Here is a 12,359-nt window from a genome sequence, read left to right as displayed (position 1 = left end):
TGTTACAAAAGTACGATTGCTCTATGATTTTGCTTGCTTGGCTAAGCAATCACTTTGATCTTATTAGCCCTTAGGTTAAATTTTCTTCATGCTTATTAGGAAAAAAAAAAAAAAAAGAGGAAGGAAGGAAGAAACATGTTCATTCCCACTTGTAACGAGACGAGTAAAAAAAACAAAAAGGAGAAAGTTCTAATTAATCAAGTCCATGGCAAGGCCCATTCAAAACTCTTAGCTACAAAACGTTAAGTTTCCATATATTTGATGCTCAATTGAAAAGCGTTGAGAAATTATAGCAAAAGGAAGAAGAAATATCTGACATTATCTTCAGGAAGATATTCGTACAATTATAGCAATTATTAGGACGATAATTTCAAAAGAGAGCTAGCTAGCATACACTAGCAAATGGAACAAAAAATGGATGAAGAATCGTGAATACAGGCCACGGCCAGCCTCTGCTAACTCAGCTTTGTTGAATTTATCAGAATCACTACTGTAAACACACACGACATCATTTTCTCCCCACCATGGTTTGATACTTCGATTTGTGGGCCGCCTACGTACCTAGACGACATGCATGCGCTGCCATAGATATCAAAGTCGTTAACGTAAGGACTTGGAGCACCTATGTTTAGTAGCAAATACATGCATGCAGCTGGAAACTTGAATGGAGTAAAATGAAAATAGTGTAGGAGGAGCAATCAAGTTTCTTTGGTGCAGCCCTATATCATATCGTATAATTTTGAGGCTCCCTTTTCAATCCACAAATCAATGAGGTTACTTAATCAAGTGTGTTTGCTTTTATAGTCAAAGAAGGGCGATTTTTGGGTAGCAAAAGATATTTAATTTTGGGAATTTCCTTCTGCGGTAAACCACCTAGAGATCGAGGCCGAGAGATATGTCGTCCAAAAGACGCTGCACTGGCTTAGCTTGATGACATGCTGATGCATGCATGCATGCATGCATGGACTGTAAAAATCAGTAGCCATTGTCATGCTAATTGTGAGTAGACAATAATAATTTGGATGATTGACACTCATTACTCACTGTTGTAACGTTCGGGTACATTTTTGTTTCTTGTATTGAACATGCTACATCTAGAAAACAAACATACAATCAAACAATATGTGAATAGTACTTAAAAATGTGGAGTGTTCCTCCCCTCAAGCTAGCAAATGGGTAGGCCAGGGGAATAAAATCGAACAGCAAATCTTGGTCAATTATTAAGGAGATCGATGACAATACCAGACGGGTGTTATCTATCGTTTCCAACATCATAGAAGGCAAAATAAATGGTCCCATCTCCCATGTCATGTTCCTCTAATTAATGATCCACTATATGTATTGACCATGTGAACTCGGTACTATGCTTCGAAATTATGCTGTGGTTGCATTGAAATTCTATCTAATTTGTTTATACTTTGACAATACACTACCTAAATTCCCCTGTTTACCGATCTTTCTTCTTACTCAGATGCATGGACTCCGACACTATGCTTGGAATTATGCTGTGATTGCGATAAAATTCCACATAATTTGTTTGTACTATGACACTAGCTACCTCGAGTTCCCTGTTTTTTATTTATTTATATATATATATATATATATATATAATAATCGAGTTATTTGTTTATTGATAAAACTATTGAAAGTGAAGAGCATAAAAAAAAAGTTACAGAGAAATGAGTTCCTCACTAAATTATGTTTTTTTCTTACACCAATAAAATGTTTAATAAAAATGTTTTTATAGATATTACTGAAAAGTTTAAAAATAAACAAATTAAATAAGTTTTCTAATAACAATTGATATAATTTTTAATTTAATTGTTGAATTAAATTAAAATATTCAAGCGAGTTTTACAAGCTTGGTTCTATTATAGAGCCGTCTTGCTAGCTTGTTTTTGATGATTTTTTTGTATGCTCATATTAGGCTTAGGCTTGAAAGTAACTATTTTAAAATTTATTTTCTTATTAATTTTTAACTCCTTTTATGCTAGTTGAGTTTGAAAATTTTATTTAATATGGCTGTATTAGTTAGATTGATTTAACTTGCTAGTTAAGTAATTTTGTATACAATTTATTTCTTACAATATTCAAAACTCTTCAAATTAAAATTCTCTATAATTAACCCTGAGAGGTATAACTTAACTGATCAGGTCTTGAGTTCGTTTTCTAAAAATCACCAATTCGAGTCTTGCAAATTTCAGGCCCATTAAAAATTTACATTGTCATTAACTTTAGGATTTGTGGGATTAATCGAGATATTTGTAAACTGGTCAAAATACCCACGTTAATTAAAAAAAAATCTCTATAATTTTTCTGTTATTTTAAAATTTATAAAACACTGATTTATTTGTTTTCATTATATGCTACTTTACTGCCATTCACCACCCACCCACCTTGATTTTTGAAAATATTTATTGACATTGTATGTAACATCAATTTATGGATAGATGTATAAATATATATTTATGGCGCCTCCCACATTCTGTATGGGTTCCACCTTTGTTCATAAAATTAACCAGCTGGCTGCGATCATGTCATTAATGTTTATATACGGGATGCATCAGCCTGGTATCGCACAATAATTGTTGATTTGAAAGGCTGTTTACACCTTATTTAGACAGCCAATGATTCCATGTACGATAATGGGACAATAAAAAAAGCAAGTGTAATTCTTCATTTCACATTTTAAAAAAAATCTCAAGCCTCACGCATGTCATAATCAAGCTAGCTATATGCCCTTCCTCTTAATTTTAATTTCTCTTAGAAATTATATTATCTACTTTCTATTATGTCTCTTGTTTATTTAATATCTCTTGGTGTTTCAAAATATAAAGTATAGCATAAAAAAAACACCAAAATATATGTGGTTAAATAAATAAAATAAATCTATTTCTTTGCAGTTTCGAAGTAAATTTATCTATCAAAAAATCTTCGTTATTAAATGTAGGTATATTAAGAATAATAAAAATAAAAAAGAACCTTGGAATTCCTTAGAAACCATGAATATTCAAATTATTTTTGTGAAAATATATATAAGTTTGGTAGGATATGCGTGTAACGTTCAAGATTTGTTCAAGATTTTGGTCGACGGGATGTATGATGTCAGAGGAGGAATTATTTGAGAGATTTGGCTTCTAGCTGTGGTCTCCTAAGCTTCTTGGAATGGGTACCTGTGAATGGAGAGTCGTCTTTTCATGCACGACTTGAGAGGAAGGATTGTTAGAGAGATTTGCTTTCTATTTGTGGTCTCCTAAGCTACTTGTAGTGGCTGCCTATAACTAGAGAATCGCCTCAACTTGTTTATAACCATGGATAAAATGGTTGGCTAGCTGTCCTTTTATTTACTCTTTTAAATTCTGAAACAACTAATAATAATAGAAATATTTTATCAATCCCATCAAAAAAATATAAAAAGGAATAATAACCCTTTTTTTTTCTGGGAACTAGATATGGAATTCTCCTTTCCTTTTTAAATATTATTTAAGAAAATTGAATTAAATCGAGTATCCACACACAAAAGAAAATCCTTGATTTTTTCTTTATTTCATTTGAATCTTCTTAGCACTTGCATGGCCTAATTAATTTTATTGATTTAACATTACTTTTTTATATATGGGCCTGTAATTGCCCTTGTTTTCATTCCCAGGCCCTTGCCTGTAAAGCCCATAAATACCGCTCACAGGTCCGAATACTGATGGGCCAATTTTAACTTTCAGGGGCCTTAAAGCTGAGTCAGATAGCCCACACTATTTTGAGCCTCTAAATATGTTAGCTAGTCTATACTGGTCCTGGGTCTTGCTTAGTCGATCCAAAATGTCTTTCCAGGTGACTGGGCCTTCATTTTGCAGCACCGAAGTTATAGATACCTAGGCCTAAATTAATTGTACATGTAAAATTAGATTAAACAATTGTTCGACAATTTTTTTTTAAAATTTCTAGCATGGAGATCATTAATCATATAAGTTTATTATAGTAAAATATGTTTAGGGAAAAAAAATGCATTGGTGGCATTGATAGTGAATCAATCATGTGATAATTCTTAAACATAGTCTTGGAAAACCATAATACATCCTCCAAAATGGTAAAGAAATAAAATAGTGTAATGGTAGCTTTTGTTGAAAAATGCATTTTATTATACAAATTACTTGGTTCATGTAACACTAATGGTGGATATACCTTAATGCATACAACAATCACTCATCTCGCAGCTTATTTTGACTTTTAATTTTAAATTTTTTTTATAGATTAAAATTAATCTAACTTGTAATCCAAGTTAATCCTTAAATCAAGTTTAATAATTATATTTAACTTGCATGTTGCCCCTCACTTCTTTATTATCCCATATGATATTTTTGCACTCCAACAGTATAATACTTGCACCGTCAATTTGTAAAGTTTTATGTATGGATTTTTCCATTAAAAAAAAAAGAGAAAAACAGTCTCGAATCCGGAAAGAAAAGTTTTTTATTTTTTAGAACAGAAACACAATAGAATAGAGGATATAGTGTCAATGACAGAATCCGGGATGAGTCAACCTTTGAACTGCAATACGCAACATCTATCACACATGAAATATGGATTTATAGTTCGAGAGTGCTGATAAACCATTTTTTGTTATGGATCAACTGAAGATCTTAAACAGAGAAGAAGGCTTCGGGGATCTGTGATTTCCTAGCCAGTGTTGCATATGGACACCGATGGCATCCATGTATGCGCTGCTTCTTCCATGGAAGCCAACAACCTTGCCCTCAGTCGTAGTTGAAGTGAAAAATGTTCCAATTTCTTCACCGAATGGACCATAATTTCCTCGACTAGTATGAAAAGTAAGTGACTTGATAACTTTAGGGCTATTCCCATCACTACCGATGGGACCATAATATCCTGATAAACATACAAGCACTTCATGGGGGCACTGCAATTTCACCTGCAGATTACATTTTAAAAGTAAGTGGAAAAGTTATACACAGGAAAGCAACTAAGCCTGCTGTCATTACATGGTAGGATGTTGATTACCCTATGTGTGGCAGTTCCTCCATTGCCTCCATGTTTTACAGACCAAACAGATTGGCCATTTCGATCATACTCAATCTGTATTGAACACATAGCTTCTGCTCTGGTAATAAATATCTGCTTAATCCCAGAAAATACTCCATCATCCCATGGCCGACCTCCATCTCCACCCCAAGGACCCGGTCCACATGGAGCTGGCTCTTTTATCACCCCACAAACAACCTGAGAAGTTTAACAACCTTCAATAAATTTATATGAACTTAACTTCATATAATGTAGTGTTAGTTATGTAAAAAGTAAGGTGATAGTGCATTACCTCCTCGGTTTGGCCTGGTCTTGCTGCTACTAGTTTGTTAGACCATGGAGAATTATCTATCTCAGCAACATCTGCTTCAGCTTGTTTAATTGCATCAGAAAGGTGATGCTTTGCTGGTTTTACTGTTCCTTCCAACACATGTACCCCAATAGCGTCAAGAAGAAAACCCTCCCTCCCGTGGAATCCTATGATTTTCCCTTCGTCAATTTTGTTCGTGAAGGTGGGACCTTGTTCTTCTCCAAATGGCCCGTGCTTCCCTTTGTTTGTGTAGAAAGTAAGAGACCTGATGACATTAGGCCCCATGTACATTAAGGGTCCGTACGTTCCTGTCGCCCGTGTGAGTATTTCATATGGATAGTCAAAGATTATCTGCAGGAGGCGCAGCAAGAAAACAATGAACTCGAGCCAATATTTCTTCTCAACTAGGAACTGGTATTGACATTGAAAAGAATTATTTCTTTAGAGTTTTTCACCTTGTCTGATTTAAATCCTCCACCTTTTCCATGTTTGCTTCCCCATATAGCCTGCCCATCACGATCATATTGAACTCTTATGGATGCAATTCCAACATGGCGTGATAAATGGATTTGTCTAATTCCAGTGTAGGTTCCATCGTCAAAGTTGGAACCACCAACACCACCCCAGGGTCCATGTACAATCACCCCTTCAGTTTTTGAGGGCACCCTTTCAGTAGCAATTGTCTGAATCATGACTCAAATTTTAGTGGTCAAATGTAAGAAAGAAGAAGAAGAAGAAGAATGGAATGCTACAGCCTCAAAGTAACCTGCCGACGGAAGAATCTCTCACCTTGTTAGTTCCTGCATCGCTGAGTTCTCGAGAGATTGGTGCTGAAAGCTTCCTTGGCAGAAGGCTGCCAAAATCATCGTTTTTGTTGCTTTCTGAGTCACTGAACTCTCGAGAAATTTGTCTTGAGAGTTTGCTAGGCAGAGGGCTGCCAAAATCATCCTTTCTATTGGTTCCTCCACTGCTGTACTCTAGAGAATTTTGAGTTGAGAATTTGCCAAAATCATCCTTCTGCTTTACTGCAACAAATATATCAAAACCATTTCCTGCACCCTGCATCATCGAATAGCTAATATTCTCAGTCCCGTTGTTAATGTAACTTTTTGATTGGACCAGAGCTTTCGAGGTCTTCTGTTTCTGTAGAGGTTTCAAATATATGCCAATTGCATCAAGGTACCAGCCGCTCTTCCCATGGAACCCAACAATCTTTCCCCCGGACATTGGAAATGAAAAATAAGTTCCTTGCTCAACACCAAACGGTCCATAAGTTTTCTTGTTGCTTCGAAATGTGAGTGAGCGAACAAATACAGGGCCCCAACCATCCAAACTGCCATAATATCCATGGACTGAAGTAAGAAACTCATCTGGGCAGTCAAGCTTGACCTGCAAAATTTGATCATACAAGAATAATTGCTTCGCATGCATGACACGATGGTCTTAGTATAAAGCAACTAAAACCGAGGAAACCAAAGATCTGTTGCGAGTGCTCTATTATGACCTTTCAGAAGAAGAAACTAATATTCTTATCAGCATTAATATTGACTAACCGTTGTTTTCATGCCTCCATTGCCACCATGGATCTGTGACCATACTGAAGTCCCTTTCCTATCATACTCTACCTGGATGGAGTCAATACCTGCTCCATGGGCTATCACCAGCTGTTTTACTGTGGAGTGTACTCCGTCATCCCAAAGAAATCCTTCTTGACCACCCCATGGTCCAACAGCCACCGGTTTCTTCTCACCGTCCTCGGAACTCTGTTGGAGCATCATTGTAATGTCAATTAATTAGTCAAACACATAATATTGCATTAAACCAAGTAATGGAACTAAAAAACATTGTTACCATTTTCAAAAGACTTAGTTGAAGTTGAACAGAACTACGAGTGTGAGGAATTGACACGGCGCAGGTGGGATTCGAAAGACATAGCTTGAATTTATCATAACAAAAAGGTGGTTTTATTCTATTTTTGTGCGAGAGAGCTCTTTAAAATGGTTATCGAACTTTTAAGAAGGCACCAATTTGCTGTCCCACCAAGGATAGAAGAATCAGATCCAAGAAAAGAACGTCATCTTGTGCTCTAAAAGTTACTTGCATCTGTGCCCCCCAAAGTTCCTTGCATATCCACCGTCAAAATCTCTTTTATTCAATGACCATTCTTTCTCTTAGTTTCTTATTTTCGTTTTTTCTAATTTCAGAATATTTAGAGCTTCAAAATTAAGGTTTTTAATCATGGTCATGTATACAGGCAAATTCAACAGATGCCCTGGAAAAGAAGACATGACAGATGCCCAGCAACAGATAAAAGAAAAGGAACGCTATTCTCGCAATATGGGTGTGGGTGATTGCCTGTCATCTGTAACATATCCCAGAGAACAATAATCTCCAGTGCGGGTCGCTTTACTTCATTCTGCACTCAGCGCTATGAACAAGAATCATGTTATGCCGTCTTCAATCAAAAGGCAGCAGAAGCTTTATGATCATGGTCAGAGAACCATGATTGGATAGGTTTTCGGTGCAAAGGGCTTGGCGGGAGTGTCTGCTACATGGAAAAGAAATCTCATTCCATTGTCTGAAGATGAGACATATTGTAACTGGTTCTTTCAAAGATTGGAAAGTCCATTTATCAGCAAACAAAACGAAGTATAAAGGGGAAAATTTCCTCAAGATAGGTTGAAAAGATGAACCACCACAGTGTGCACATGAGATCACGTTAGGTTCAAGTGCAGATTTTCAGGTAACATTTGTCCGCTACTCACTGCTGTCACGACAAGTTCTTTTTCTGCATTACAAACAATCTCAAATTCCAAATAACCCAAACCAAGCCAGAAGTCACAGAATCGAAAAAGATTTGCTCAGTGATTGTCATTCAGAAAATATGAGAGAGCTGTGAGCAAAAATCAAGATTCCTTCAGAATTCAACCTCTATTAAGATTTCCTTCCAGAAATTCTTACACTTGGAAACAAATCAAGAGCCTGATTAAAAACCTTTATACAAATTGAAAGCTTACAAAACTTCATCAGCTAATGTTGATTTCTCGATGGTTTCAAGGCTTGCCTGCAACGGCTAGTGCTTTTTTTCTTAAAAAAAAGAGAGTTTATGAGCTTTCTGACCATAGATTCCACAAGAATTATCTATCTGATTGCCAGTTATCTCAGCCCATTTCATAGGATGACCAAATGCTAGCTGCCAAAACAATAGAAAAGTTGAATCAATTGAATTCTTCTAGGGAAAGCATTCTTAGTGGAACTAAAGCCGAAGTCCTTGAATTTGATAGGAACAACTTCTCACACCTGTCAACAAATATGGACGCAAAAGCATTCTCTTTAGTTAAAGAAAATATCTTCATGATCACCAAAGAAACACAATTGCTTCATATAGAGTATTTTGCAGTTTTTACATCTATCATATCCACCTGCAAAGTAAACAAATTTAGTCAGTGTAGGACACACAAGTGCAAGAGGGTATGGGTTGAAAATAAACTCTACAATCTATCATATCAGATTTAGATAAATTGTTTAATACAAATTGCATGAAAGCCGAGGTCTCAAACAAATCACCTTAAGCAAAACTGCTGCAACGGGGGCAAAAGCGGTAATATTCAAGCTGCTCGAACAATATTCAGATTCCTAAAAAACTTGCAATCTTATATTTGAAACTGATCTCGCAATCCAATTCACACGTCTTTAGTTTTCATCTTTTACTTTTACCAGTAATCACCACAGGAACAACACCCGGATTTAAAGTGGTGGAAGAAGTTTGAGTCACTCAAATATATTTCACATCCATGTTTAGCGGAGATGTATTTTGCCATCCTATGGCAATCTGCACACGTTCTAAGGTTTTTCACAATTCTTATACTTTGAGGTGCAGAAGGTGAGCGAATAATGGCAAAAGCAAGCGCAAGCTTTTCACTATGGATGCCAACAATTTCTTCCTTCTCTTCCTCCTCCTCCTCGATGCAACACCCACAGTGCAGATCATGTACCTTGGCTTCCATTGATATTCTTTCAACCCAGGAAAAGAGGTCCGAGTATGATGTAGACTGATCACCCGCAACAAAAGAATGCACCGTGTTGTTGACTTCGATCCAGCTCTGTCCTTTAGGTTTTTGTACTTCGTTTCTTTTTTCAAGCTTCTTCACCTTTGGCGCATCTTCATGTTTTCCATGCATGGCATATGACTGCAAAATTGACTGGTGGATTGAAGAATTCCATGGTTCCAAATCAAGTAAACTTTCCCTTGCACGGATTGCCAAGTCCGAATTTCCATGATTCCTGCAGGCAGTTAGTAAGGCATACCAAACTGAGGATTGAGGCTTGATTGGCATATTGTCAATAAGTTCTATTGCTTCTTTGAGCCTGCCAGAACGACCATACAAATCTACCATAGCTGCATAATGTTCTGAAGCTGGTATAATCTGAAAGTCTTCTGTCATACTGGAGAATACTTGCCTCCCCTCATCCACCATTCCAGCAAGACTGAGCGCAAGGATAATATTCACAAGAGTACCTCTGTTGGGTTTAAGTCCCAACTCTCTCATCTGATCAAGGAGACCAAGCGCAGAGTCTGAACAACCATGCAAGACATACCCGGTAATCATTGAGTTCACAGTGATGAAATCTTTGGATGGGATTCTATCAAATATTGCTCTTGAATATTCTATTTTCCCTGATTTGGCATATGTGTCAATAAGGGAGTTTGAAATAGAGAGAACAGAAACTAGATTTCTGCGCAACACACAACCATGGATCTCTTTGACTTTTTTTAGCGCAACTAAACTTGCACAAGCTGGTAACATGCTCAAAATGGTAACAGGGTTGGGACTAATGCAGAAAGATTGCATTTGTCGAAATATGCCTAATGCCTTGTCTTTTTTCCTAATTTGCATAAAACCAGCTATCAGAGAGTTCCATGATGCATTATCCCGCTTGATTTCTCCCTCCTTCTCCATCCTATGAAAGAGATCCATGGCTTGGTCCTCATCACCACTTTGAATATATCCCGATATCATTGTATTCCAAGTAACAACATTAGGTTGTACCTGAGACTTCTGCATCTTCGTGAATAGCACATAGGCCTTGCCACAATATCCAGCTTGACAATATCCTCCAATCATTGAGTTCCACGTATAAAGATCCTTCTCTGACATCAAATCAAATACCAGCTGAGCAGCACCCAGCTGCCCACACTTCGAGTACATGTCAATGAGTGAATTCCCAACTAGCACATCATTAACAAAACCCATCTTAACAGCAAGGGAATGAATTCCCAACCCCGTATTCAAGACCTTCAAAGATGCACAAGCTGATAAAGCACTCGTAATGGTAACTCCATTTGGTTCAACCCCTGCCAAAATCATCTCCTTGTACAAATCCAACGCCTGACCGTTCCTGTTATTTTGAGCAAACCCCGAAATCATAGCAGTCCATGCAACAACATCAGGGCTAACCCCAAAACTGACCATCTTCTTCATCAAATTCATCGCAACATCACATTGCCCTTTCTGGTTATAACCAGCAATCAATATATTCCAAGTAACTAAACCCGGTTCAATCCCTTCTTCACACATTGCATCAAATAATCGATGTGCTTCCTCAACCTCACCCTTCAGACAATAACCAGACATCATAGCATTCCAAGCCACTATATCTCTCTCATCCATGCTCTCAAAAAACCTCCTCGCTAAACTCAACTTCCCACACTTTGAATACACAGCCAAAATCGAATTATTAACACGCGGAGAACTTCCCATCCCACATCTAACTACAAAAGAATGCAACAATTCTCCAGTCTTTACATCCCGACAATTCCCAACCGCTTGCAATATCTTAGGTAACAAAAACCCATCAGGCAAAACATTATCTTTCATCATCATATAATAAAGCTCCACAACTTCCTTCCACCTCTTCTCTCTACAACACGCACCGATCATCGCCGACCACGTGAACAAACTTCTCTCAGACATTTCATCAAACACCTTGCGTGCATCCCTTAAATACCCACATTTCGCATACATACTAACTAACTTAGTTTCGATAACTGGAGATTTTTCCTGCACGACACTAATGCGAGCATGAAACTTTCGTCCCAGATTAATAGAATTGGTGTCAATGCAAGATTGGAGTAAATTCATGTAAGTCCTGGGTGTTACCTTGGACCCTTGTTGAGCTACGGAGTCAAGAACTGTTACGGCATCGTTTAAGCTTCCGTTTTTGCAGAGGGAGTCCAAGTGGGAGTCGATGAATTTTGGGAGAGGATTTTTGGCGAAGGAGATTGACGATTTAATGGGTTTTTGTGAGAATTCTGATTGACTCTCTTGCTTGCTTTGGGTTGTTAGGGGAGATTTTGAGATGCTTCGTATTATTACTAAGCTCTCCATTTCTTTCTTGTTTTTTCAGGTGAGAAATGTATAGTGAGAGGGGGAGATAGCTGAATTGAGCAGAAGGAAGAAGAAGCTCAAATGGATAGCAGTAGAGATCCTCTGTAATCTTGTTCACACACAATCATCGGTGTTTATTTTTATTTTTTCCACGTGGAGTTTGCATGATTTTTTTTCGGTGAGACAATTACCAATATGTGTCGGGGCACACCGTCTCTACCGTAGTTGTTGTCAAACCCAGTCTAGAAATGACCCGGTCATAAAACTGAATTCCAGGTTTTATAGGTCAGATCAATTTAAAAAAATAAAAATAAAATAAAATTTTAATATTTTATATGAAAAAATCCATGTAAATATAAGTTATACATATTATAAATAATAAAATTTTAAAAAATATTTTAAAAATATTTTTTTATCTCATATTAAGATATTATGTTAAGCTTTTAAGTTGAAATATTTAAACCAAAAAAAAATTTTATTTCACATTGAAAAAACATAACTTTTTTCTTAGAAACATAGAGTATATATACTAATAGGTTTCAAATCCTACATTGAAAAACATAACTTCTTTAATAGGAACATAGAGTATGTATATGAAAGGGTTTCAAATCCCACATTGAAAA

General features: G+C 36.7%; 1 protein-coding gene across 3 annotated transcripts; it reads right to left on the bottom strand.

The window, feature by feature from the left end:
• Nucleotides 1-4,444: 4,444 nt before the first annotated feature.
• On the bottom strand, nt 4,445-11,873 carry LOC133692143 (jacalin-related lectin 3-like). 3 transcript variants are annotated; one of them, XM_062112864.1, is made up of 7 exons: nt 9,823-11,850; nt 6,901-7,101; nt 6,137-6,736; nt 5,803-6,030; nt 5,330-5,698; nt 5,017-5,235; nt 4,445-4,927 (listed from the first exon to the last, which is right to left on the bottom strand). In XM_062112864.1, exons 1-7 carry the CDS (start codon nt 11,734-11,736, stop codon nt 4,625-4,627), a joined length of 3,834 nt encoding a protein of 1,277 aa, XP_061968848.1. In that variant the 5' UTR covers nt 11,737-11,850; the 3' UTR covers nt 4,445-4,624. The 3 variants fall into 3 exon arrangements, 2 of the variants coding, with proteins under 2 accessions (XP_061968848.1, XP_061968846.1); XM_062112862.1 differs by lacking the exon at nt 9,823-11,850 and adding an exon at nt 7,199-7,355 and having other exon boundaries at nt 6,901-7,110; XR_009841829.1 differs by lacking the exons at nt 4,445-4,927; nt 5,017-5,235; nt 5,330-5,698; ... (1 more) ...; nt 6,137-6,736; nt 6,901-7,101 and adding exons at nt 8,260-8,540; nt 8,648-8,769 and having other exon boundaries at nt 8,915-11,873.
• Between the last annotated feature and the right edge of the window lie 486 nt (nt 11,874-12,359).

This window comes from Populus nigra, chromosome 4, assembly GCF_951802175.1.
Source record: "Populus nigra chromosome 4, ddPopNigr1.1, whole genome shotgun sequence".
Lineage (NCBI taxonomy): Eukaryota > Viridiplantae > Streptophyta > Magnoliopsida > Malpighiales > Salicaceae > Populus > Populus nigra.
This window is presented reverse-complemented; position numbering and strand designations above follow the sequence as displayed.